Raw genomic sequence first — 27,238 nt, 5'->3', positions numbered from 1 at the left:
TTTAATAATGATGGAAAAATTTATTTTTAAGTTACAGAAAAAATCTAGTAATGGAAAAATTCAAATAATAGCTGAAAGATAAAAATAAAAGCTGGACATTATGTCGTGTGCCTATAAGCCCAACACTTAGGAGGCAGAGTCAGGAGAATGCTGAGTTCAAAGGTAGACTGAGCTACATAAAAAGGCCCTGTCCTCTCCTAGCAGAGATTTACAATAGAACAAAACCTAGATACATAAGGCCATATAGTATGACGCTAAGTGCAAGAACCTCCAGGATATAGAAACAAAAGCCATATAATGAATGATTGTCCTTAATGTACTTTGTTATCTCTCATCTCTTTTGCTGTCCCTTGGTTATTTCATATTGTTACAGTATTTCATCTTGTTATCTGATATATTGTATATATGCTTAATTGGTTATTTGAAATTGGATAGGGAAGGGGTCAAACAAATGAGTGGCGGGGGTGGAAGGAGCGCGGGGGACCATGACATGAGAAAGGGTATCAATGTATGTGAAGTAATGCACCTTTTATCTGGTAAATATAATGTAACCCTTCTATTAATTACAATAAAAAATATATGAAAAAAAGGCCCTGTTTCAGAATCCAGGGGGTAGAGTGCTTGTTTCACATGTATAAAACAGTAACATACACATACACACATACACACACACACATACACACACACACACACACAATCTAAAAATGAGTGGGAATCTGCTACATATATGGAATTTTTTATCCCTTGATATGATGAATGAAAACCAGACAACAGAATCCCTGTTCTCACAAAACAGTATGAAAGCAAAAGAAAAAAATTACATACAAGACAACAGATACAGAAATTTTAAAAAAAACTGACAAAAGGGAATAAATCAAGTGAAAAAAAGAAAGAAAAAAGAGAAATAACTGGGGAGAGGAAGAGGAATCACAGGAAGAATGGGACCAAGCCTGAACCAATTCAACAGCGATACTCACCAGATACTATCTTGGAAATGAACTTGGGGAGGGGGAATGGTGGGAGAACATGAGGGAGGGAGAAGGTAATACTGTTCAAAAAGAAATGTACTTATTACCAACTGTAACCCTTATGTACATGAACTTTATAATAAAAATGAAATTGAAAGAAAGCAAAAGCTTACACATCATGACTACAATGACACCCAAGTTTCTTTCTAAGCATAGATCTTAAGGTGGGGGTTACAGAAAGTTCCTAAAAGTAAAGGAATGCACACACAAAAATTCTCCCAATTGCTTCTGAGGTAGGGCTGGTTTGCACCTTAGGTAAAGACATTGTAAAATCTTTGTATCGCTTCTTGGGTCTGTTACTTGGCGGTCTCCACATAACTGGAAAGATGTTAATGATCCTCATTTAGAAAGTTAAAGGTGAACACACATGCCTCAAAGCGAGACTGTAGGGTCAACAACTAAAAAGCAGCAAATGTGTTTCATAAAGTGCTAGTCTTTACGTAATGTTAATTGCTCATTTATAACAATGCATATGTGAACGTACCAGTACTGAAGCTTAAACTCATAGTCCCTTTTAGCTTGCAAGCGTGTGAGAGTGTGTGAGTGTGTGTGTGTGTGTGTGTGTGTGTGTGTGTGTGTGTGTGTGTGTGGTGGGGGGCCCTGCTGCATCTTAAAATCAGGGCTTAGGCACTGTCCCTAAGCTTTTTTGTTCAAGGCTAGCACTCTACCACTTGAACCACAGGTTCATTTGCACCTTTTCGGTAGTTAACTACAGAGGAGTCTCATGAACTTTGCCGTCAAGGTTGTGTTTGAACTGTAATCCTCCTATCTCAGCTCCTTAGAAGCTAGGACTCTAGACATAAGCCACCGATGCCTGGTGTTCTTGGCTTGTCTATTTGAAGCTGGCTCTTTTCCACTTGAGCCACATCTCTACTTCCCATTTCATACAATTTGTTAACCTTCATGATTTACATTTTTTCTGTGTATGTTTGCTACATATATTTTACAATTAAAAAGATTTCATGGCGATGGGAGTGAGGAATTGGTAGAGAACAAAGGAAGGGATGACATTGTACAAAAGGAATATCTATCTATCTACCTATATACTCATTATCTGACTCATGTTCAAGAAGGGAATAGAGCAGAAAATAAATAGCTTAAAGAAAGTTTAAGAAATACCTTATGAATGAGGTAGTCTGTTAGTAGGTTGTTACTACAGTTTATTTCAATATTGGTTTGAAATAATTTTTAATCAGCAACGGCATTTCATAGAGTTCTACCCAACTTCAACACAGCAATCTGAGTCGACCCACTGTGACATATCTTAAATATTGTTAAAAAGAGGCAAAGTATTAGTTGTATATTTAGATCATAAGTAAAACCTATCAAAGGAATTATGAATTAATTTTCCAGATGAGAAAATTAGGGAGAATTAAAATATATGATTAAAAAAAGACAAAAAACTCAGCTGGATGCAGGTAGCTCATCCCTATAATCTTTGCTACTCAGAAGGCTGAGATCTGAGGATTGTGGTTTAAAGCCAGCTTGAGCAGAAAAGTCCACGAGAGGGGCTGGGAGCATAGCCTAGTGGTAGAGTGCTTGCCTAGCATGCATGAAGCCCTGGGTTCGATTCCTCAGTGCCACATACACCAGAAAAGCTGGAAGTGGTGCTGTGGCTCAAGTGGCAGAGTGCCAGCCTTGAGAAAAATGTGTCCAAGGACAGTGCCCAGGCCCTGAGTTCAGGCCCCAGGACTGGCAAAAAAGAAAAAAAAAAGTTCATGTCTAATAAACTACTCAGAAAACCCCAGAAATGGCACTGTAGCTCAAGTGGTAGAGTGCTAGCCTTGAGCACACAAAGAGACTCATGGACAGTGCCCAGGACCTGAATTCAAGCCCCAGGACCAGGGGAAAAAAAGACAATTTGTTATCAGATAACATCAGCTTGAATATGTAAAAGTGGACTCTTAGCTGGGTGCTGATGGCTCACAGCTGCTAGCTTCTCCTGTCTACTCAGGAGGCTAAGATCTGAGGCTTATAGATTGAAATCAGCTAGACAAAGGAAAGTCTGTGAGACTCTTATCTCCAATTAATCACCAAAAAGCTGGAAGTGGGGCTGTGGCTTAGTAGTAGATTGCTAGCCATAGGCAAAAAAAAAAAAAAAAAAAAAAAAAGCATAGGGACAGTGCCCAGGTCCTGAGTTCAAGACCCAGGACCTTCAACCCTTCCCCCCCACAAAAAATGGACTCCTGAATATTTTGGAGTAAAATCTTAGGCACCAGTGGCACCATTCTTCCTTCTGTCTTAGAGAAAATATCGATGATGAAGATGAGAAGTAGCACAGTAGCAATTGCCAGCATTTCCTAAGCCAAGCATAGCTCACTTACATATCACACCTCCATCTCCATAGGGCTTTAGAGAGCAAGACTATGACATCCTTCTAAGAAACAGGAATTTTATAATCCAATAAAGCTGTGCAACTGATAAGTGGTGGAGATAAGATTAGGAGTCCATGCTCTTAATTTCCATGTGGTACATTCTATCTGACTGGTGATTCTCAAAGTCTGCTTCCCAGAAGGGTAGCATCTGGAAACTCGAAATGGATTCTCTAGTTTCTACCCAGGCCTACTAGTATGCCATACTAGTTCCCAAACTGTCTTTATTTCCAAAACCTTGCAGTGTGATTAGATTTGGAGACAAGGATCTAAGGAATGATTGAGGTTAATAAATCTGTGTGAGTGTGCGCGCGCGTGTGTAAATACAGGGGCTTGAACTAAGGGCCTAGGTGCTATTACTGAGCTTTTTTTGATTAAGGCTGACATTCTATTCCTTAAGTCATAGTCTCACTGCTGGCTGTTTTGGTGGTTAATTGGAGATAAGAGACTCAGGGACTTTCCTACGAGGGCTGGCTTTGAACTGCAATCGTCTGATCCCAGTACCTTGAATAGCTAGAATAACAGGTGTGAGCCAGTAGTACTTCGCAATTGAGTAATAAGTCCTTACAGGGGGCCCCTTTAAGTGCTTGTAGAATCAGAGCACAGGCACGCACAAGCACAAGAGCACAGAGGGAGAAGGTAGCTATCTATAAGCTAGGGGGAGGGCTCCTTAGGGGAAACCACTTCTGATAATACATTCGTCTTGGATTTCCAGCATCCTGGGCAGGTAGGGAATACATGTTGTTTGCCGGTTTCACTTTGTTACAGCATCCTTGGCGAACTAATGCACATGAGTAACTGCCTAAAAAGCCAGTGTGCAACTTGAAAGTGAGGTGACTTGAGGGAGCAGCAGGCACTCCCCCTGCCAGTGCCATCATCCGATGGAAGAAAAGAAACAGGAACACTTCCTGACAAAACAGAGTGAACTCCAGCGTACTAGAACTTATGTATTAATTGAATTTACTGGGGATGGTCTGACTCCTCTGGCTAGATCAGACACACAATAGGTGTGCAAGAGCTAAGTGAGTGTGTTGACCTCCAGTGGTGAGGCCTTTCTGTAGACACTGCATAACTTCATGGATGCCACTGCAAAGTTGTCTGCAGAGGACACCTGATCAGGCTGATGCAAAATCCCTTTCAAAGCTAAACTTTGTATTCAGTTTATTTACCTTACTGCACTCTGAGAGTGAGTGTGTGTGTGTACATACATATACATGGAAATGTGTTATGTTAGTACTGGGGCTTGAACTCAGGGTCTCTTGCCTTTGATTGGCTTCCTTGCTCATAGTTAAACCTCTCCACTTGAATCACGACTTCACCCCCAAATTTTGCTGGTTAATGACAGAGAGTAAGAAGCATTATTAATAGCAGAGATGAAAACCAGTGAATCTGCTGGGTGCTGCTACTCAGGAGGGTTGAAATCTGAGGACCAGGGTTTGAAGCTAGCCTGGGCAGGGCTAGGTTCATGAGACCTTTCATCACCAATTTGCCACCAAAGAGCCAGTAGTGGAGATGTGGATGAAATGGTAGATCACTAGCCTTAAGCACAAGACGGCACAGAGATAGCACCTAGGTAGGGAGGTAGGGAGGGAGGGGAGAGAGAGAGAGAGAGAGAGAGAGGAAGGAAGGGAGGGAGGGAGGGAGAGAGGGAGAGAGGGGGAGAGGGGGAGAAGGAGGGAGAGAGAGAGAGAGAGAGAGAGAGAGAGAGAGAGAGAGAGAGAGAGAGAGGAAGAAGAAGAAGAAGAAGAAGAAGAAGAAGAAGAAGAAGAAGAAGAAGAAGAAGAAGAAGAAGAAGAAGGAGGAGGAGGAGGAGGAGGAGGAGGAGGAGGAGGAGGAGGAGGAGGAGAAGAAGAAGAAGAAGAAGAAGAAGAAGAAGAGGAGGAGGAGGAGGAGGAGGAGGAGAAGAGAGGGAGGGAGGGAGGGAGGGAGGAAGGAGAAAGGATGGAGTCTCAGTTATCAAAGTCATAATGAGGAAAACTTCATATTTTCTATGTATTCTCACTGGGAGCTTCTCATACAACCCATCTTTAGAATAACTGTATTATTCAAATTTTATAACAAGGAAAAAAATAATCACATTGTACCAAATGAGCATATATTCTTAGTTTTCTTTTCATTCTGAGAACAAAAAAATGGAGTAGTTTCCTACATTAGCAACAGTTATGGCTGTGCTTATGAGGAATGAGTAGTAATGTGATAATTCATGATATAATACTAATTTAAGATTGTCTCATCTGTCAAAATAAAGGTAAACTCCAAATTGCCTGGGTGAGACCATATATATCATGAGCCATTTGAATGTGTGGGTACAGCTGGAACAGGCTGGCCAAACGACTTGCGTTCTGTGAGTCAACACTATGTGTGAATGTCATGCAAAAGATACTCCTTTAGAAACAAAAATTGAAGGGTTCATCTGTGACTAGAAAGAACTAGAACACTGTCCAAACATTGTCCAACACAAGAGACATTTCTTATATTCAACGACTGCAAAATCAGGACAAATTCTGACACCATGAATATAAAAACAACATTAACCCCCCCCCCCCAAACTACTATTGGTAGAATATACTGGCTCAGGGGATCATAAATCTAAACTAACATGGAAATTCCTGAAACATTGGGATGCTAAACATTATCTCTCAATTCATTTATAATCCATGTAGCTAAGGAAGGTCATTTGACAGGATCTAGTGTTGTCTTACATAATAAACAAAAACTATGAAAACACAAAAGACCATTTTCTGGCATAATTAAACTCCCAAATGGTAGCATAAGAATTATAGTAGGATAATTACAGAGGAATAGGTTGAGATTTTCACAGCTTGGTAAATCAGCAAATACATATATTAGTGCCTCCTTTCTCACATTTCTTTGAAGACTGAGGTAGACAAATACAAAGTAGTTGTCAGGTAACTGCAACCAACCCAGTTAAATGTTAACACATTTATTACTGAATTGCAATAGAAATCTTTCCCAAATGCATTATTCCGTTTTCCTCTGTGATTCATAAACCACAATGATCATCATAAACGAATAGAAGAACAATACAGTCTCATGCACAGTGGTCCAGATAACTCTGTGGATGAGTTTTTATTTATGTTTGTGTCAGCCTTTGACCTTGATGTTTTTCACTGGTATCAGTGTACTGCCCTCTAGAAATTCCTTCTCCACCTCTACCACGTAAGTGTCATATGTTTGTCAGGGGGGGAAAAAGGTTGTTAAGATGAGCAAAGAACTCAAAGGAACATAGGCTCAATGGCTTCCCTCATTTGTCATAATCAGTAGAAACCTTGGGCCCTTCTAGCAGAGATTTACAATAGAACAAAACCTAGATACATAAGGCCATGTAGTATGACACTAAATGAAAGGACCTCCAGGATATAGAAACAAAAACCATATAATGAGTGATTGCTGTCCTTAATGTATTATGTTATCTCTCACCTCTTTTGCTGTCTCTTGGTTATCTTATATTGTTACAGTATTTCACCTTGTTATCTGATATATTGTATATATGTGTTTTTGGTTATTTGAAATCAGATAGGGAAGGGGGGAAAACAAGATGAGGGGCGGGGATGAGAGAAGGGAAAGGGAGACTAAGATGTGAGAAAGGTTGTCAATGTTTGTGAAGTAATGCACCTTCTATCTGGTGAATATAATGTAACCTTTCTATCAATTACAATTACAATAAAAATATATGGAAAAAAAAGATGAGCAAAGAAAATGGGTTAGAGTAAGAAAAATAATCAGAGCAACCAGATGTGCTGACTCACAGCTGTAATCCTAGCTACATAGGAGGATGAGATCTGAAGATCGCAGTTTAAAACCACCCTGGGAACTAAAGACTGAGAGACTCTTAGCTCCAATTAACCACTAGAAAACCAGAAGTGGTGCTGTGGCTCAAGGGGTAGGGTGGTAGCCTTGATCTGAGGAGCTCAGGAACAATACCCAGGCCCAGAGTTCAAGCCTCATGACAGACAAAAAATAAAAAATAAATAAAATAAAAAAAACCCAAAAGGATCTTTTTGCATTTTTAAAATTCTAATCTATGTGTTAACCAGGTAAGATTGATTAAGTAGGTACTTTAAACATGTGTGTGTGTGTTGACAAGTTGTTCCTTTCCATGCTACTAAATTAAGAAATTTCCATTTCTTAGAGATATTAATCTCTTTGTGAGGGCCAAATTTCACAGGATCCCGCATCTCTGTTGCTGTAAATTGGTGCTTGGCTTGAATTCATAATACGTCTCTAGGTCATGTGGCTTAAAGTAGACATTCAGTAGCTTGCCCAATGTGCCTCAGGGTTGTATAAAATGAAGATGGGTAACTAGGGTGTGACCTCACTTTTGGAAGAAGTATATTACTGCTAATTGTCTAACATTAGTTTGTTCTAGCCTGCTAAGTAGCATTATGAGGCCAGTTAAATTTAGCAATGAGAATTTTCCCCCTGACTTGTTTCCATGACAGAGTCTGGGACATTTTTAGCTCAGTTGAATTAAGAAAGGTCTATAGTAAAAAGGACATTCTAGAATGGAATTTTCCCAGTCATAGATGACAGATTATAGCCACTTACTCATGGACTACAGTGGAAAAAACTGAATGAAGTAGTTCTCTGGATGTTTGGGTAAGAAGAAAGGAAATCAAGTTAGTTCACAGCTTTCTCAGAAGCATTAGTCTAAAATCGACACACTTGATAGAATGTCTGAATACGTGCCAAAGTGAAATTTGGTACCTGTCTTGAAGAGTGTCTAGCACTCTTCAAGCCTAAAGCAGTCCCGCTTCTTTGTGAGTTCACAACCCCCTGCTCCCGTAAGTTGGAGACACTCAGTTCTCAAGGTCAAGGCCTCTGATGCTCACTTACTTAGCTTGTGCCAACACTCCAATCACTTCTGCATATAGGTCTGCCACAATGTGCATGTTGCCAGTGTTAGGACCAAGGTACCTAAGAAAGGCATAATTAGAGAAGTTAGCAAGCCCAATTCATCTGTGGGGGGAGCAAAGACGTAGTTTAAGTCTCCAACTTCTTCAGCATTCTAAGCAAAGAAATCATCTTACCCTTCCTTGTATTTAAAGTGCTTGAAAGCCAAGTTAATAACGTCATGTATTAAACTGTCAATTACAGGATGAAGTGGAATCTAAAAAGTAAATAGAGAAAACAACTTTAAATTCAAAAGGGCACCAGAAAGCACAGCATTATACTGTTCTGTACTAACTATCCATGACCTGTAACAATGCGTAAATTAAATTCATTATGAGCTAGTATTTGGAATTCCTAAACAATGCAATACATATAGGTTTTAAATACTTGTTTCTAGATGAATAAATACTAACTAAAAGTAACAATAAATTACTCACCTGTTTCAGAACTTCTATTAATACTAAAGAAAAGATAAAATCAATGGCAAGGTCTCGTCTTTCCATTAAATAATCCCGCTGCTGTTCATCACTGTAAAGTTTAAAATATCACATTAGGTGGGAGTGATTTTTCAGATGATAGAAGCATCAACAATCTTGGATGCTAGCTGTGTTTCAGTGGCTCACACCTGTAATCCTAGCTACCTTGGCAGGTAGGGTCTGGAATAGTGGATTGAAACCAATCAGAGACTTGTGCCTCCAATTTGCAAACAAGAAGCCAGAAACGGAACTGTGGTTCAAGTGGTGAAGAGTCAGCCTTGAGCAAAAACCTCATGGACAGCATGAGGCTTTGAGTTCAAATTCCAGAACTGCAGGGGGTGGGGCTGGGAAATGTGGATAGAAAATGGAGAAGAGGCCAAGGAAGTCATCTGCACTCAGAAGTTAGGGGCAGAAACTGAATTGTCAAAAGAACATCATTTTGTACACACTAAGCCCTAGTGATAAATGTACAGAACCGCAGGGACAGAAGAAGGCCCTGAGCAAAGGGTGGGGATGGATGCCTTGACCACGGTGTACAACAGCCTTGGCTTAGGACCACTCATCTTCTACCTACCAGCCATGTCTCTAGCTGCAGAATGGGAGTAGCGGAATACAGGTTGAGTGTTGCTTACTCAAAACGCTTGAGATTGGAAATGTTTTGGATTTCAGATTCCTTTAGATTTCGGCCTAGATATAAAGATAGGTATTGGGGATGGGAATCAAGCCCAAACAGGAAGCTCATTACGGTCTCATGTACACCTTCTTTACACATCCTGAAGATAGTGTTACAATATCTTTGTGTTGTATTTAAATATCTGTGCATTTGTATTTAAAGTGCTTGAAAACCAAGTTAATAACATTGTGTATTAAACTGTTACAGGATGAAATGGAATTTAAAAAGCAAAAAGAAAATGTAAATTCAAAAGGAATCAGAAAGCCCATCATTATGGTTTTCCACCATAACCACACACACACACACACACACACACACACACACACTCACACAGTATTAGGGCTTGAACTCTGGACATTGTCTCAGCCCGGACACTGTTGCTCAGCTTTTTCATTGGGGGCTACTCAGTGTACTACAGCTCCACTTCTGGCTTTTTGATAAGAGTGTCATGAACTTCCTTGCCTGGGCTGGCTTTGAACTGTGTTCCTTATATTTCCGTCTCTGGAGTAGTAGCTAGAATTACAGGTGTGAGCTACCAGTGCTCGGTGGAGAACTTAGGTTTTGACTGTGATTTGTCTCATGTGGTTAGGTACAGAATTTCCTACCTGTGACATCACGAAACTTCTCCCCCAAATTCAGCTTTTGGATTTTTGGGTTAGGAATGCTCACCCTGTACTTAGAGATGATAAAGCATGTAAAGGTTTTAGCATAACCTCTTTAACATATAGTGGCTTAATCCTTACTTATTGAGGATGGATGACAAGACTTGAGCTTGTCAAGCTGATATTCTACAAATAATTTAGTATGGTTTTGAATTTTGTATACTCTTGTCTTCCAAGAGAATGAGGAAAAAGCAAGGTGGTATTTAAGGGATTAAAACAAAAGTACAACATCTCAAGGTGCTGTGTAATTTTGGATGAGCCAGATTTAAGGAAGATGGATGAGGGGGACTGTTTGAGAAGGGAAGCTGTGCTTTAATTCCCCAGTGGAAATGTATCTGTGGGGCAGGGGCCACTCATTTAGGAGCACTTCTGAAATCTTTCAAGACCTACTAAGCACCAGGTACCAGTGGTTCATACCTGTAATCCTAGCTACTCAAGAGTCTGAGATTAAAGGCTCCTAGTTCAAAGCTAGCTGGGCAGGAAAGTCTTTAAAATGCTTTTCTCTAACCAGCAAAAAGCTGGAAGTGGAGGTGTAGCTCAAGTGACAGAGTGCCTATTTGGAGTGAGAAAGCTAAGAGACAGCACCTAGGCTCTGAGTTCAAGTCCTAAGATAGGCATTAAAAAGTATTAGACTAGGGGCAGGGAGTTTGGCCTATTGCTAGAGTGCTTGCCTAGCATGCATGGTGACCTGGGTTCGATTCCTCAGTATGACATGCATAGAAAAAGCCAGAAGTGGTGCAGTGGCTAAAGTGGTAAGGTTCTATCCTTGAGAAAAACCCAAGGACAGTGCTCAAGCCCAAGATGGGCAAAAATAACTACCTAAATAAATAAGTAATAAATAAATAATACTAGTCTAGGAAAGTATTCCTACTGGCCATAAAAACTGAAGCTCCTGTGCAGACTGGCAGGCCTTGTGTCTGTGCATTATAGGAGAAGGAAGAAAGAAGGTAAAAGTGAGAGCAGCAGAGCTTGCAAAAACCCTTAGCAACAGCAGACACCATTTGTGTTACATCGCCATAGCAATCTTCAAATGTGACCAGAGGACCCTTGGAGTAAGGAGCATTCTTGCAATAAATAAGTAAATAAATAAAATATACTTCAAATTTTATTTAGTTTAACAAACCAAGTTGTGCTTTCATGTAAAAGACCTATATTTTTCTAATAGTAAATTTAGCTTTATTGCTGGTTTGAGTTCTCACTGCTAGGAGCCAGAGGCATTTGACAAGTTTATTTGGCAATCAAAATGTTGATATTATACTAATCTTAGATATCCTTAACCTGTGTCTATCCCTTCTCTGTAACTATTTTCAATAACATAGCTTCCTGCCTAAAGCTCTTCTTTTAGCCACATCTTGGCTATATCATGCTTGCTCTTGAAACCCTTATTCTTTTGGCTTTTTCCAAGATTCCCTCCCTCCCTTCCTTCCTTTTTCTTTCTTTCCCTTTTCTTTCTCTTCCCCTCTCTCTTTCCTTCTTTCTCTCTTTCCTTTTTCTTTTCTTCTTTCTCTCTTTCTACCTTCTTTCCTTCTCTCTCTCCCTCTCCCTCTCTCTCTCCGTCTCCGTCTCCCTCTCTTATTTGGACAGGGTTTCACTATGTAATTCAGGCTAGGCTTGTGCTGGATGCATAGTTTAGACTGGCTTTCTCCACTGGTAGCCTCTCAAATGCTGTGACTATAGGCATGCACAGCCATATACAGCTTCTCAGACACACATCTTATTTTCAGCTTTTATTTTGGTGGTTAATTGGACATAGTCTTATGGACTTTTCTGCCTGAGTTGGCTTCCAAACATGATCCTCAGATTTCATCCTCCTGAGTTACTGGTGTGAACCACTGGAACCTGGCCATTTTCAATATTCAAATGTAACTAAAATGCTAATGGATTGAACCTTTCTGTCCTGATTTTGCAGGTATGTGACTTCAGTAGTTGCTCCAATCTCTCTCTCTCTCTCTCTCTCTCTCTCTCTCTCTCTCTCTCTCTCTCTCTCTCTCTCTCTCTCTCTCTCACACACACACACACACACAAACACAAGTACAATAATTAAAAAGACTAATTTGAATCCACCAACAAATACATGCAAAATGATCACTAGTGACTCAGGCCTGTAATCATAGCTACCGGTAAGATCTGAGGATTGTGGTTCAAAGCCAACAGATTGAGTCTCTCTCCCTCCCTCTCTCTCCCTCTCCCTCTCCCTCTCCCTCCCTCTCCTTCTCCTTCTCCCTCTCCACTAGTCCTGGGGCTTGAACTCAGGGCTGGGCACTGTTCTTAAGCCTTTTCAAGGCTAATGCTCTTCCACTTGAGCCACAGCACTATTTCTGGCCTTTTCTGTGTATATGGTACAAAGGAGTCCAACACAGGGATGTGTGCATTCTATCACTGGTCCATACTCCTAGCCTCATGAAAATTGTGTATATAACCACCAAAAAGTCAGAAAAGGAGCTGTGGCTCAAGTGGTAGAGCACTAGCCTTGAGCTAAGAGACACTGCCCAGGACTGGAGTTCAAGCCCCAGGGTTGGCACCAAAAGACAAAAACAAAAACAAAAACAAACAAACAAATAAACAAAAAAAGAAGATGAAGAAGCAGGAGGAGGAGGGAAAGAGAGAGACAAAGAGAGAGTGGGAAAGAAAGAAGAATGCATATGAAAACTAGTTGGAGTAACTAAATTATGACAAACCAGAGAAACAACACAAAATGTAATTCGACACTGGAAATCTGATGCACTGCTCACCCTGAGGGAAGTCACCAGCTGTCATGAAGGTGGGAATGACAAACATCTTAAGATGCTATGTATTTACTGTTCCCACAGCATGGACCATTTTCAGATACAGAATGGACATTTTATCTTCAAATTTTTAGACATTTCTAAAGGTTTCTCGGATTGCTAATGGGGTCCAGGGTTTCTTTGGGGAAAATAAAATGTTCTGGAGTTAGTGTGAGGGTTGTACAGTCTTGGAAATATGAGGTAAACACTCTATATAAATAAACTTTTTTTTTTTTGCTAGTCCTGGGCCTTGAACTCTGGGACTGGGCACTGTTCCTAAGCTCCTTTTGCTCAAGGCTAATGCTCTACCACTTGAGCCAAAGCACCACTTTTGGCTTTTTCTGGAGGTAATAGTGTCATGGACTATGCTTCCTGAGCTGGCTTCGAACCTCGATCCTCAGGTCTCAGTCTCCTGAGGGGTTAGGATTACAGACATGAGCCATGGGTGCCCAGCATGAATTTATTAAGCTTTTTAAAAGGCTGACCTTTGTACTACACAAATTACATGTCATTAAAAACTCTCCTTTTTGACTAAAATTTTGCTCAGTGTGAAAAAACCATTATTATTCTGCTCAAAATGATAAATATTGAATTTTGGATAAACTCCAACAGAGTGTAAGTCTACACTGCCAATTTGGATGAAAGATATGCTTAATATTACAGAGCTTCAATTTCAAGGAAATTCTTCATTCCTGTATTTTTATGGTACTAGGGTTTGAACTCTGCCTAGGCATACAGCAGGACTGAGATGTACCTATTTCAGGTTTCCCATAATAGCTGGGATGAGAGGGACACACCACTGAGTTATAGGTTGATGGGGGAAAAGAGGGTCTGGCAATCTTTCCTGGAGGAAAGATTGAACTGTGAACTTCATAATATCAGTTTCCTAAGTCATCATGATTACATGTGTAATTACTTATAATTATTTAACATTTTCCTCCATATTTTCTTTGTTTTTAACTGAAATCTGGACCTCAGAGGTCCAGGAATGTGTTTTTAATTCATTCATCTCCAAATACATGTCTTAGATAAACTATTCTTTGAGACACAATGTATTTCTGTAGAAAATATGATTTTACTCAGTGCTTTTAGATTTGTGATACAGTCATTTATCATCATACAGCCATATGGAAGATATACTTATCCACAGCCTAACAAATTACTCTTCATATTCCCATTACAACATGACAAGAAATTATCCCCAGAATCAGTTAAGTTAGACCACAAAATTGGTCTTAGCACCATTTGGTAATTAACAAGAGAAAAAACATAATCATGATTGAATGGAAACTACCTTCTCTCTCCTGTGAATAATGTCCTGTTTGTCAATTTGTTTATTCTTTCATCTGCTCTATTAATGTGCCTCTTTTTTTTTTTGCCAGCCCTGGGACTTGAACCAGGATCTAGGTACTGTCCTTGGGCTTTCTCACGGCTATCACTCTACCACTTGAGCTACAGCACCAGTTCCAGCTTTTTCTATGTATTTAGTATTGGTTTCCTTCATATTTTCTATATTTATGTTTCTATATTTATGTTTCTATATTTTCTATATATATTCCATATTTTTATAACTCTTCTGCATTTGTTTAAAGAGATGAGAACTGTTGAGAAAAATGAGAGGGATTACACTACTCAGAAGAAATAGTTAATGCCTTCTCTTGAGTATTTCATTTCAGTTTTCTGGTTTTAAAAGCATTTAAAAATGCAGCATCAATTCCTGCATAAAATATGCTTTAAATATAACCTCTTGGTTCCTTAAAAAAATAAGTGCACTAAACTTTCTTCTATCTAATGACATTTTGTAGTGAGTTGATTACATACATATGCAATTACATTTATTTATCTAAAATGTGGGGTGTGTGTGTGTGTGTGTGTGTGTGTGTGTGTGTGTGTGTTGGAGGGGGCAGACATTAATGTGATCATTTTAGAATCTCAACTTTCATGGCTACTGTGGAGCAGTTCCACCTCTGAGATCCATAAGAGAAGGGATTCTGACCTGGCTGGAGAAATCAGAGGCATGACTCTAACTTCTAGGTTTTGCTCACTAGCAGGCTAAAGAACAAAGAGGCGGGATCTTCTCTTGAACCCAGGATTCCTCCCGGCCTGAAGCCTAGCATGTGCCTGCTGTGCTATACTGAGCTCTCAAGGTTATTTGCACCAGCACTAAACTATCTCAGCTTGTAATCTGGGGCCTGTGACAACCTTCTGCTTTTGGAATAGACCACAGGGAAGATGGATGGTCAGATGCAAGAAGAGGGGAAGATGGTGATCTTACAGATCCACCAATGTGGCACTAAGGTGGGGTGAGACTTTTAGCCTGGGTCTCCAAGGTGTTATCAGCTGCAGCCCAGATGGCCCTAGTCATCCTGTGTCTGGAGGGCATAGATAACATATAACTCTCAGGCTGATTTATGACTTTTTCTCCCTTTCTCTCTTCCTCCTTCCCTCCATTCCTTTTCTTTTCTTTCTTTCTTGCTCCTGCTTTTTCTCTTTTCCCTCCCTCCCTCCCTCCCTCCCCTCCTTCCTTCCACCATGGCTTAAACTCAGGACCTACTAGCTTAGTTTATCTGCTCAAGGCTGGTGCTCTACCAACAGAGCCACACAATTCTACTGCTAACTGGAGATAAGAGTCTCTTGTCTTTGTCTACCTCTATGGTCTTTAAACCAGGATCTTCAGATCTCATACCTCCTGAGTAGCTAGGATTATAAGAGTGAGCCATCACTGCCTGACTGATTTATGTTTCTTAACAATAACAACAACAAAAATAAAATCAGAAATTTTTTTATGAAATAAATGTACCTTTTAGATTTATTGCTGGTTCTTGGTCTGTATTCGTGTGATTCATCTTCAATGCCGTTCTGCCTTTTATACCAGTCAAATAATGTTCGCAGGATGGAAGGCAGGCAGTACTCAGACAGAGAGCTCATGGAGCTGATGATCTATAGGGAAAGAAGCAGGCCATTAGCAGACTTGTTAATTACTAAGAAACTCTGTGTGTGTGTGTGTGTGTGTGTGTGTGTGCACATGTGCACACATGGGCTGTATCTCAGGGCCTGAGTGCTCTCCCTTAGCTTTTGTGCTTAAGGCTGGCCTTCTATCACTTGATAGAATATCACAACTCCATTTTGGCATTCTGATAGTTAACTAGAGAAGAGTCTCATTTATTTTTCTGTCTAGGCTGGCTTCAAACCTTGATCCTTAGCTTTCACCTTCCTGAGTAACTAAGATTACAGGTGTGAACCACAGGCTCCCGGCTCTAAGAAACTTTCTATTTCACAAATCACCCCAGGCAACATTCACTACAAAATTTTCTCATTTATGACAGCTCTTTCATAATCTTGATTAGTGTACTCCTGGGAGTCCAAGCCTTTAAGTGCTGACATTCTTCATACAGTAATAACTTTGTGGTTCAAGAAAGTTAATTACTTTGACTCCCTTTCATTCTAGAAATCAGATGTTAATTGCAATCAACTTATTAGGGGACCCACAAAGAAATTATTTTCCCATGTCATCTAATTTGCACCTTGAACACGAAGTACCTTGTATTTGTTAGATTAAAAAATGCTTGTTTTATTAAAAAATCTATTAATACAATTATATTATATCCTTTAGGTGAAATAAACCAATTTACATCTTCTAAACAAATAATCTAAGTGATGATAACAATGATTGTTTTTTGTTGTTAAGTGTTTATTTGAGGCATGCCGCAATGACAGTCAAGACTGAAATGGGTAGGTACCGTTATAGGCCTTCTCCTTTGATAGACTTCTTATTCTCATCTTTTTATCTGGAGAGATTTTTGATCATTTACTAATTACTATACACACACACAAGAGATGAACCAGCTCTCGTGTCTGTAAAATTAATTGAAAATGATTCATAAACCCAAGTAGAGAGCCAAAATTGACAAAACTTCGGAAGAAAATAGAAGGGGAAAGCTTCGTGAGTTTGGGAGTTGTTTTCTGTCTGTCTGTTTTTGTGCCAGTACTGTGTCTTCAACTCAGGATTGGTATACTGCCCCTTAGCTTACTCACTCAAGACAGGCAGTCTACCATTTGAGCCACAGTTCTACTTCAGGCTTTTTGCAGGTTAACTGGAGATAGGAAATAAAAATCTCATGGGCATTCCTGTCCCTGCTGACTTTAAACCCAAATCTTTGGATCTCAGTTTCCTGAATAACTAGTATTAGAGTTTTGAAGCTGAGTCAGTGATGCCCAACAGTCTGTGAGTTTGGGTGATGGGTATGACCTTCCAACCTGCCCCCTCCAAAAATAAAAGTCTCACACAAAATTCAACACATGGAAATCATTATAACTAAAACCTTTTAATTTTAGAATATACTGTCCAGAAAGTGGTAAAACATGTTATAGACTTGAAGGAATTTATAGCACTGAGCTTTGAACTCAGTCTCTTACTGGCTAGGCTGGTATGATACTCCTCAGACATACACATCTGCAACCCTGGAAAGAAACATTTCAGAATACCTGTCTGACAAAGTGACTGTGTCCATTACATATACAACCACGATGAGTTTTAAACACTTAACAAAGAGTATAAGTAAATGGCAATAACCTGTGCTGATAAGCAATGATAATGTGTTCATACACTGCTGATAGAGAAAAACTGGAATTTCAGGTTTGGGAGTTAATGTAGAAATACATAATAATAACCCAAGAAAAAGCATTCTCAAAAAGAAGGTTACTTTTAAGCTGGGTGTTGATGACTTATGCCTGTAATCCTAGTGATCCAAGAATCTCAGCTCTGTCTAAGGTAGCCTGGGCTGAAATTTCCCATGATAGTCTCATCTCCAGTTAACTATCAAAAAGCAGGGCTAGAAGCCAAGCACAGTGGCTCACACCTATAATCCTACTACTCAGGAGGTTGAGATCCGAGGATCCCGATCAGAGCCATTCCAGCATGGAGATTCTTATCTCCCATTAACCACCAGAAAACTGGAAGTGGCACTGTGGCTCAAGTGGTAGAGTGCTAGCCTTGAGCTGAAGAGCTCAGGGACAGAGCCCTGGCCCAGAGTTCAAGGCCCAGACTGGAGCTGGGCACAAGTGGTTCCCATCTGTAATCTTAACTACTAATGAGGCTGAGGCCTGAGGATCACATTTTGAAGCTGACCCAGCAGGAAAGTTTGTGGAACTCATATCTCTAAATAATGGCCAAAAAGCCAGAAGGTGAGCTGTAGCTCAAGCAGTATAGTACTAGCTTGGAGCATGAAAGCTCAGGTATGGTGCTCAGACCCTGATTTCCAACCCCAGGACTGGCATAAAATAAAGTAGGGCTGGAGGCAGGGCTCAAGTGGTAAAGTTGAGCAAGCAAGCTTAAGCACACACAAGGCCTTGAGTTCAACTCTCACTACCAAAAAACAACACTAAAATCCCCAGAAGCAGCCTAAAAGTACAAACACATGCCTTACTACAATGTGGGTGGGATTTGTCACACAAGACTATTTGTGAAATCATGAAAATCACATTGGAAAACATTATGATCCAAAGCCAGGCAGCAGTGGCTCACACCTATAATCCCAGCTACTCTGGAGGCTGAGATCTGGGGATCACCATTTGAAACCAGCCCATGAGACTCGTATTTCCAATTAACCATCAAAAAACTGGAAGTGGAGGAGTGGTTCAAGTGGTTCAAGTGGTAGATGGCTAGCCTTGAGCAAAAATCCTAAGGGACAACACCCAGGCCTGAGTTCAAGCCTCAAGATCAGAATGAACAAACAAAAACTCATTTATGACACAAAAATGTAAATGATATAAACACTTTTCTTTGCTAGGTGAGAAAAGAATGGAAAATCATAGAATCAGTCTGATTCCTATTAGGTAGAGACACTGAATAAATAAATATGCAAATTTACCAAAATACAGAACATACTGAAAACAGAGGAGGGGGATGAGGGGGGGAGAAAGGGAGAGAGAGCTTGCAGAGGGTGAAAGAGAGAAGGAAGAGAGGGAGGGAGGAAGAGACAGAAAAAGAGAGACAGAGCAAGAGAGAGACAGCCTAAGCAGGAAAGTTCATGAGACTCTTATCTTCAATTAACCACCAAAAAACCCAGAAGTGGAGCTGTGGCTCAAGTGGTAGAGTGCTAGCCCTGAGCAAAAATCGCTCCAGGATAGGACAGTGCTCAGGCCCTGAAGCCCACTACCAACACCAAAATCATTAGAAAGAATGAAACAAACAAAACAAAGAAAAAAAAAAAGAAAAGAAAGAAGTATAAGGCAGGCATTGGTGGCTCACGCCTATGATCCTAGCTACTCAGGAGGCTGAGATCTGAGGATCATGGTTCAAAGCCAGCCCATGAACAAAGTCTACAAGACTCTTACCTCTAATTAATCACCAAAGTGGCAGTGGCTCAAGTGGTAGAACACTATCCTTGAGCTGAAGAGCTCAGGGACAGTGCCCACGCTCAGAGTTCAAGCTCCATGACTGACAAAAACAGAAGTAGGTAGAATAGAAAAGCCTACAGTAATGAAGGTACAAATTATTTACTTATAGACAACAAACAGAGGTGTTTGGTATGCCAGAGGAAGGGCAACAATGCTGAAAGTATTTTCTCTAAAACATGGGAAGCTCCTACAGACATTTTTGTGCAGGGAAATCAGCCCATAAAGAAAGGAATTTGGGAGGGTTGAGCTAGCCCGGATGTGGGGGCTCTGCAGGAATTACTGCAAGGTTCCAGGCATGTGAAGATGTCCTCCAGGTGGAGAAGATAGTAGGATAAAGGGAGACTTGCTGACCTCCTACTTGCTCAGTTAAGCAGGCTGGGCTTCACTTCTTTCTACAAAGTTTCTACCAGAGCTTATAGAACTGAAGGGCTTCTTATCAATGGGTTTTTTTTTTTCCATTGAAAAGAAGTCCTTAATACTGAACAAAACAATCATGTTTTTCTTCTCAGGTTTTCTTTTCTTTTTCTTTCCTTTCCTTTCTTTTTTTTTGGTAGTACTTGGATTTGAACTCAAGAACAATCACTTGCTAGGCTCCTACTCTATCACCTGAGTTACATCCCCCAGATCTGGTTAATTTGGAGAGAGACTCTAGCAAACTATTCTGCTTGGGCTGGGCTCAACATGTGATCCTCCAGATCTCAGACTCCCAAGTAGCCAGGATTTCATGGGTGTGAGCCACCAGCACCTGGCTAGGTTCTATTTCTCATTATCCTATTTTGGCCTCTGTGTCCTGTATACACGTGTGTGGTGTGTGTGTGTGATCAGGTATCATGGGCAAGATTGTGGTTTATCATTAGCTATGTGGGTTAACAGTAGAGGTTAAAAATTAGTAGTGTATGGTACCTAGGATGTCCTGTGAATGTAGTCACTATTAGCTTCTTGTTAGAAATCAGCCTTCTCCCTCAGCCTGCTTACATCCATAGCACACACAGTTCTCCAGCTTTGTTCATGGAGGTAGCTTTCTCAATCAGTTTCAGGAAGAAGATAAGTCATGCTGGAGTCAATTCTTTCTACAGTTATTCTAACATAAGAAACAATATTTTGCCAAGTTACCGTCATCTAAAATGCTTTTGAATTAGGGCTGGGAGTATAGTTGTGAGGTCCTGAGTTCAATTCCTAAGACTATAAAAATAAATAAGCAAATAAAAAATGAATATTCTGAATTGGAATGTGGAGATTTTGATTGAAATGGGATTTGTTTCAAGATGGAAAAAAAGGACTCAGAATTTAGAGTCCCAAACTCCACATTTGTGGTCTTAATTGTGACATGTATAATAAAATTCCAAATGACAATTAGATTTCAAGTGTGTGTGTGTGTGTGTTTGTGTGTGTGTGTGTAGCACGCATATGTGACCAGTCCTAATGCTGAAACTCAGGACTTGGGTACTATCCCTTAACTTTTCTGCTCAAGGCTGGTGTTCTACCACTTGAGCCACATCTCCACTTCTGGCTTTTTTCTAGTTAGGGATAAGATTCTCAAGGACTTTTATTTTTATTTATTTATTTATTTTGCCAGTCCTGGGCTTTGGCTCAGGGCCTGAGCACTGTCCCTGGATTTTCTCAAGGCTAGTGCTCTACTACTTGAGCCATAGCACCACTTCTGGCTTTTTTCTATGTATGTGGTACCGAGGAATCGAACCCAGGTCTTCGTGTATGCTAGGCAAGCACTCTACCACTAGGCCAAACTCCCAGCCTTATTTTTATTTCTTTTTTCTTGTAATTAATAGAAGGGTTACAGTTATATCTGCCAGATAGTAGGTGCATTACTTCACACACATTTATAGCCCTTCTCATGTTTTTGTCCCTATTTCCCTCCCTCCACCTTCTCCCCTCATCTTGTTTTCTCCCCTTTCCTTTCCTTATTTCAAATAAACAAATAATTGTATATACAATATACCAGATAACAAGGTAAGATACTGTAACAACATGAGAATAACCAAGGGACAACAAAAGAGATGAGAAATAGCACAGTACATTAAGAACAACAATCATACATCATATGGCTTTTGTTTCCATATCCCGGAGGTCCTTTCATTTAGTCTCATCCTACATGGCCTATGTATCTAGGTTTTGAGCTATTGTAATCCTCTGGTAGGAGAGTCCAAGGTTTGTACTAATGATTACAAACGAGGGACACCATTGGGTCCTTTGGGTCTGGCTTACTTCACTTAATATGATTTTTTCCAAGTCTTTCCATTTCCTTACAAATGATGTGATGTCGTTCTTTCTGATGGCAGCATAGAATTCCATTGTGTATAAATACCACATCTTCTTGATCAAATCATCTCCTGAGGGGCATCTGGGTTGGTTCCATATCTTTGTTATGGTAAATAGTGCTGCAATAAACATCATTGTGCTAGTGGCTTTAGCCACAGGATTGCAATATTCAATCCTCAGCTCTAAACCTCTAAAGTAGACAGAATTATGGGCATGAGTCACCAGTTCCCAGCTTATATTTCAGGTTGTTTTTTTTAATACTTGGGTAAATCTGGAGGGTGTAAGGAGACAGGAAGACTAAATTTAACATAGTATTTATTCTAGACAGTACTGTTTAATAAAAAAAATAGAGAAGAACAAAATACATTAAGTATAGAGCTTGGCTATTAAGAGCTTGTACTATTTATAACATACATTATAGTAACATAAGACACTAATACCCTTGAAATTCTCTGTTCCAAACTGTGCTAAAACAAAGCTTATTATTATTATCATCATCATCATCATCATCATCATCATCATCAGTCCTGGGGCTTAAACGCTGGGCATGGGCACTATCCTTAGCTTTCTCAAGGCAAGCACTCCACACTTGAGCCACAACATCACTTCTAACTTTTTCTCTGTATGTGTTACCAAAGAATCAAACCTAGGGCTTCATGCATGCCAGGCAAGCACTCTATCACTAGGCCACACCCCCAGCCCACAAAGCTTATTTTAAAAGTACCTTTAAGGGCATTAATTAGCTCCATTTTTTCCCTCTCTAGGCCCATTAAGAAGATAGAAACTTCTGTCTGCTTCCTTACCCTGCAGTTAGTTCACTTAGGTGTCACCCACATTCTCTAGAGAGAATGCCCATCCATATAGTGTTCAAACCTCACCAGGAAAACTTTTAAAAATGTTTTCCCCCTTTTTTTCTTTATGCATTCAAAACTTACTGGGAAGTCCTTGTTGGCACAAATCTACCCTGTATCCTACCTTAGCAAAAACAGGGCGGGGGGAGGGGGGCATCCCAGAAGGGGTGGGAGGTGGTTGTGGGGGAGGTGTTTTCCATGTCAGCGCTGACCACAGTGCACTGCCCAGGGGAGGCTGCCTTTCAGGAAGGAAGGGTGGAATCTGCACAGACCTGGCCCTCAAAGCTCAGGAAGGGAGGAAGGTCTAGCTGGCTTCATGCTCTCTCAACTCCTCAGTTACGGGAAACACAGCCAATGGCCAGATGAATTCAAGCTCTGTGCTGGGCCTGAGCAAGGGCAGGCCCTCGACAAAGATGCACTTGTGTATTTCAACCATCACATTCTTTCTCCATGGAGGTGCCAGGCCTTGGGCAGGAGAACACAGAGTACAGCCACTGACCATTCAAATATTTCATCCCAGTGTTTTCTTATTGGGGGCAGACAGGCCTCCTAAACGCACTTTGTAAATTTCACATTGATTTTAGCTTTTTCCTTAGAAATAGGCTATAAGAGACACTCTTAGAGCTGTGGCAAAGAGGTTGATTTTTTTCTTCATAAACATTTTATGATACTCACTAAATGCAAACACAGAAACTCCACAGACACATTTGAAGAATTAGTCAAGTCAGTTCATAGTTTATACCAGTTGGGCAGACTTGTCACAACTGATGGAGGTAATGAATCATTTTAAAGTAACTCTAGTGATCATTTCTCAAGTTCAGGTGACCAAGAAACCTTGCAGTCAGGCCACTCATAGTGTAATACCACAAACACACTGATAAATTAGCATACTTGCAAATGTATTTTACTGTGATTTAATTGTATATCACATTACTGTTAAATTATAGTATTAATGGGAGATAAACACTAAATGATCCAGTATAACAATTTGAAAATATTAAAAAAAAAATCTGGATTGGGAGTTTGGCCTAGTGGTAGAGTGCTTGCCGAGAATGCATGAAGACCCAGGTTCAATTCCTCGGTACCACATACGTAGAAAAAGTTAGAAGTGCTGCTGTGGCTCAAGTGGTAGAGCTCTAGCCTTGTGGAAAGCCCAAAGGACAGTGCTTAGGCCCTGAGTTCAAGCCCCAGGACTGGCCAAAAAAAAAATATATATATATATAAAATATTTAAAAATCTATTATGCTAAATATATTTCTTTTAAAAATCAGGAGAAAGCCAGGTGTGGTGGCTCACACCTCTAATCCTAGCTACTCAGGAGGCTGAGATTTGAGGATCCTGGTTCAAAGCCAGCCCTGACATTAAGGATCATGAGTCTCTTATCTCCAATTAATCACTAGAAAAGGGGAAGTGGCACTGTAGCCTTGAGCTGAAGAGCTCAGGGACAGTCCCCAGGCCCAAAGTTCAAGCCCCACAACCCACCAAAAATAAAAATAAAAAAATAAATAAAAAAAGAAAAAAAAGGAAAAGAAAAAAATTAGGGGATAGTCTTCATTATTAGATTTTTTTTGACAGTCTTGGAAAAAAACTTAGGGCCTGGTCACTGTCCCTGAGCTTCTTTTGCTCAAGGCTAGCACTTTACCATTTGAGCCACAGCACCACTTCTGGCTTTTTCCATTTATGTGGTACTAAGGAATGGAACCCAGGGCTTCATGCATGCTAGGCAAGCACTCTACCACTCAGTCACATTCCCAGCCCCACTATTGGATTTTTAAAAAAAAGATTTTCATTTATTTTACAAGATAAGCAGCAAACACGGAATAAGCAGTCAACTCTGTGGAAATAGATGCCAATAATTCCAGCACTCAGGCAGGTGGCAAGTCCAAGTCAGCCTGGACTACTAAGTACAACCCCAACTCAAAGAAAGAAAAGAAATGTGGTCTAACACAAATAAGCACAACTCTAATGCCAGCTTGTTTTTTCTCTTAGTAGCTCACATTTTTCATTTATGCCTATAAGTAAATTTTCAATGAATTGTAGCATCAGAATCAATGATGAAACACTAACATCCTATCTGCTTCCTTTTCAGGAAGATTATGGTAAAAAGTTATCTTAGCTCCATTGTATATTTTACCATGCCATTTTACTTCCTGTGACATAGATTTTTACTTCCTGTTAATAGATGGCATCACAGCACTATGAACCATAGGGTGTTACAAAAGTATACAACCCATATAATATGTAGACATTATTTAGGATATTGTACTGCATGAAAATATCACCATGAAATCTCCCCATATCTGAATGCCCATTCAAACTCAGAATGTCTGAGCAAATTATCTGGGATTTGGAGATCATGCCAGCCAAGTAGTGCCAACAGTGACAGCTGCACACTTGCTCAGATCTCATGTGTGACCACCAGCCCTTCACCTGCCATACTGTTGGAATTTCATGAGGCCCTGGGTTCCAGTTACAGGTCTGCCTCTATTAGCTGTCTGAATCTGTGTTCTCAACCATAAAACTGGATGCAAAACTTCATCTTCCTGGGTTATTATGAGGACAAAATAGGATAGGGACGTAAAAGAGCTTCCAAAATATCTGTTTCCTTTATTCATCTCCAGATATTGAAAATGAAGCTCAGAGTAAAGAAAAATGACTTTGATGAAATCAGAGGCTGAGTAGAAGATATTCATTTGATTTCCTTTTCTTTTTTCTTTTGTTTTCGTTTGTGTATGTGAGAGAGACAGAAAGAGAGAGAGAGAGAGAGACAGACAGACAGACAGAGATGGGGGTAGGGGCAGTATTGAAGCTTGAGTTCAGAGGCTCACACTCCAGCTTCCTTTTTTCACTCAAGACTGGCACTCTACAACTTGAATTACAGCCGCACTGCCAGCTTTTTGTTTGTTAACTGGAGATAAAGAGTCCCACTGATTTTCCTGTCTGGGCTGGCTTTGAACTAAGACACTCAGATCTCCTGATTAACTAGGATTACAGGCCTGAGCCACCCAGTACCAGACCACTGAAAACACTTTCAACAGAGCTAGAAAGGTTACTTTCTGGGTATACTGAGGTGAGGGTAGAAAGGACCCCGCCTTTCCCCCTTCTAGGCATGAACTCTCAGGGCCTCCTTTATAATATGTGTGGCTGAGTGTCCCTCCATGCCTTTTGGGCACCAGCAGAAGTATTTTTCAAAGGTTTATAACAGATGTCACGGAGGGATATGTGTCCCTCACAATACTAGTAAAAGACATGTAGAAAGCCTTTCAGCACTCCAATTTGCTTCAAGTTATAACTCTCTTTTTAAAAATATTTTAGTGGTGGTGGTAGTAATGGAGTTTGAACACAGGATTGTGGATTTACTATGCAAATACCCTACTGCTTGAGCCATACCTTCAACCCTTTTGTTTTAGTTATTTTTGGGAGAGAGTCTTGTATTTTTGTCTAGAGCCAGCCTCTGTCCTCCATTGGTCTAGTTATCCCTCCTGAGTAGCTGGGATTACAGGTGTGAACTACACTCAGAGTATTGATTGACATGTGGTCTCATTAGCTTTTGGCTAATGGGTAGCTTCAGATGATCACCATCCTGATCACATAGTGTCCAGCCTACAACTCATTCTTAAACTAACAGGCCAGGCCAGTGAAGATAGAAACTAATGACTATCTCAAAACCTGGCACTGCAATGTCCAGTGCATCCACATGTCAGCCTCTTGGGAATCTCAACCAATCTGAAGAAGTATCTAGTGAAAAATGGACCTTGGCCTCGCATGGTGTAATGACTGTGTGATTCATTCAATGTAAGGGGCTTCTATAAAACGTGTGTGTGGCCGCAGCCAAAGGCTCTCTCCTTTCTCACCATGCTCCTGGGTACCTGTTCTCCTTTTGGCTAGCTTTTCCATCACAGGCAACACAAGTGCCCTTCTTGCTCCTGGAGAGAGATCAGCAGGGATCTGGTGGTGGGGATGTGGGGTGTGTGTGTATTTGAACTCACACACACTGGGTAGAGCACTAGCGGGGTGCTCTACCACTTGAGCCATACCTTCAGATCTTTTGGCTCTAGTTATTTTTGAAATAGTGGCTTACTTTTTCTTAGGCTGGCCTGGAACACAATCCTTCCATTTATTTATACTCCTAGCCTCAGCTGGGATGACAACACATACCACACAGCCTTTTCTGTTGAAGTTTTGTGAACTTTTCTGCCCAACCTGACTTGGAGCTGCAGTCCTCCAGACTTCAGCCTCTGGGTGGTAAGGATGATATCTGTGTATCCCTGCACCCAGCTATAGGTGGAGATAGGGCCTCATGAACTTTATGCCTGGGTAAAAATCTCCATCCTTTGAGGAGTTAGGACTATAGATATGTGCATACCAGAGACCTTTTTGCTTTTTATGGTACTGGGATTTGAACTCAAGGATTCACATTTGCTAGCAGGCACCTTACCATATGAGCCACATCCCACCACCAGAGGCTTTTTTTGGTAGGCCTTGGGGCTTGAACTCGGGGCCTACATGTTGTCTTTGAGTTCTGTAGCTCAAGGCTAGCACTCTACCACTTGAGCCACAGCACCACTTCCAACCAGAGGCCTTTTTGTGGTCATGTTCCCAAAGCAAATGACACTGTTTCCCCTTGAGAGGCTTTCTTCTCCTGGATCTTGTGATATTGACCTATCACCGTTAGTTTCCAGAACTTTCTCTTACATCCCACATGGTACCTTTGCAACACACAGTGAAACAACTTTCCAGAATAAGTACTTACATATGACAATATATGAAGACACAAAGCTGGAGAAATACTTCAGAAAAATACCACATGTCCACTACTGT

At 40.5% G+C, this 27,238-nt stretch overlaps 1 protein-coding gene across 6 annotated transcripts in view; it reads right to left on the bottom strand.

Annotated features, from left to right (window-relative positions):
* The window catches only part of Fry (FRY microtubule binding protein), a 444,403-nt gene that overhangs the window by 171,657 nt on the left and 245,508 nt on the right, over positions 1-27,238 (bottom strand). For all 6 annotated transcript variants that reach the window (XM_090342230.1, XM_090342231.1, XM_090342232.1 and 3 more), the window contains 4 exons: positions 15,691-15,830; positions 8,752-8,842; positions 8,452-8,531; positions 8,258-8,338 (listed from right to left, as the gene is read on the bottom strand). In XM_090342230.1, coding sequence (XP_090198356.1) covers positions 8,258-8,338; positions 8,452-8,531; positions 8,752-8,842; positions 15,691-15,830 — 392 coding nt within the window. The remainder of the gene's footprint in view (positions 1-8,257; positions 8,339-8,451; positions 8,532-8,751; positions 8,843-15,690; positions 15,831-27,238) is intronic.

Source organism: Megascapheus bottae, chromosome 11 (assembly GCF_031878675.1).
Source record: "Megascapheus bottae isolate mThoBot1 chromosome 11, mThoBot2.hap1, whole genome shotgun sequence".
In the NCBI taxonomy this organism is placed as follows: Eukaryota; Metazoa; Chordata; class Mammalia; order Rodentia; family Geomyidae; genus Megascapheus; species Megascapheus bottae.
Note: the sequence above shows the minus strand (reverse complement) of the source record. Positions and strands in the feature narration are given on the sequence as shown.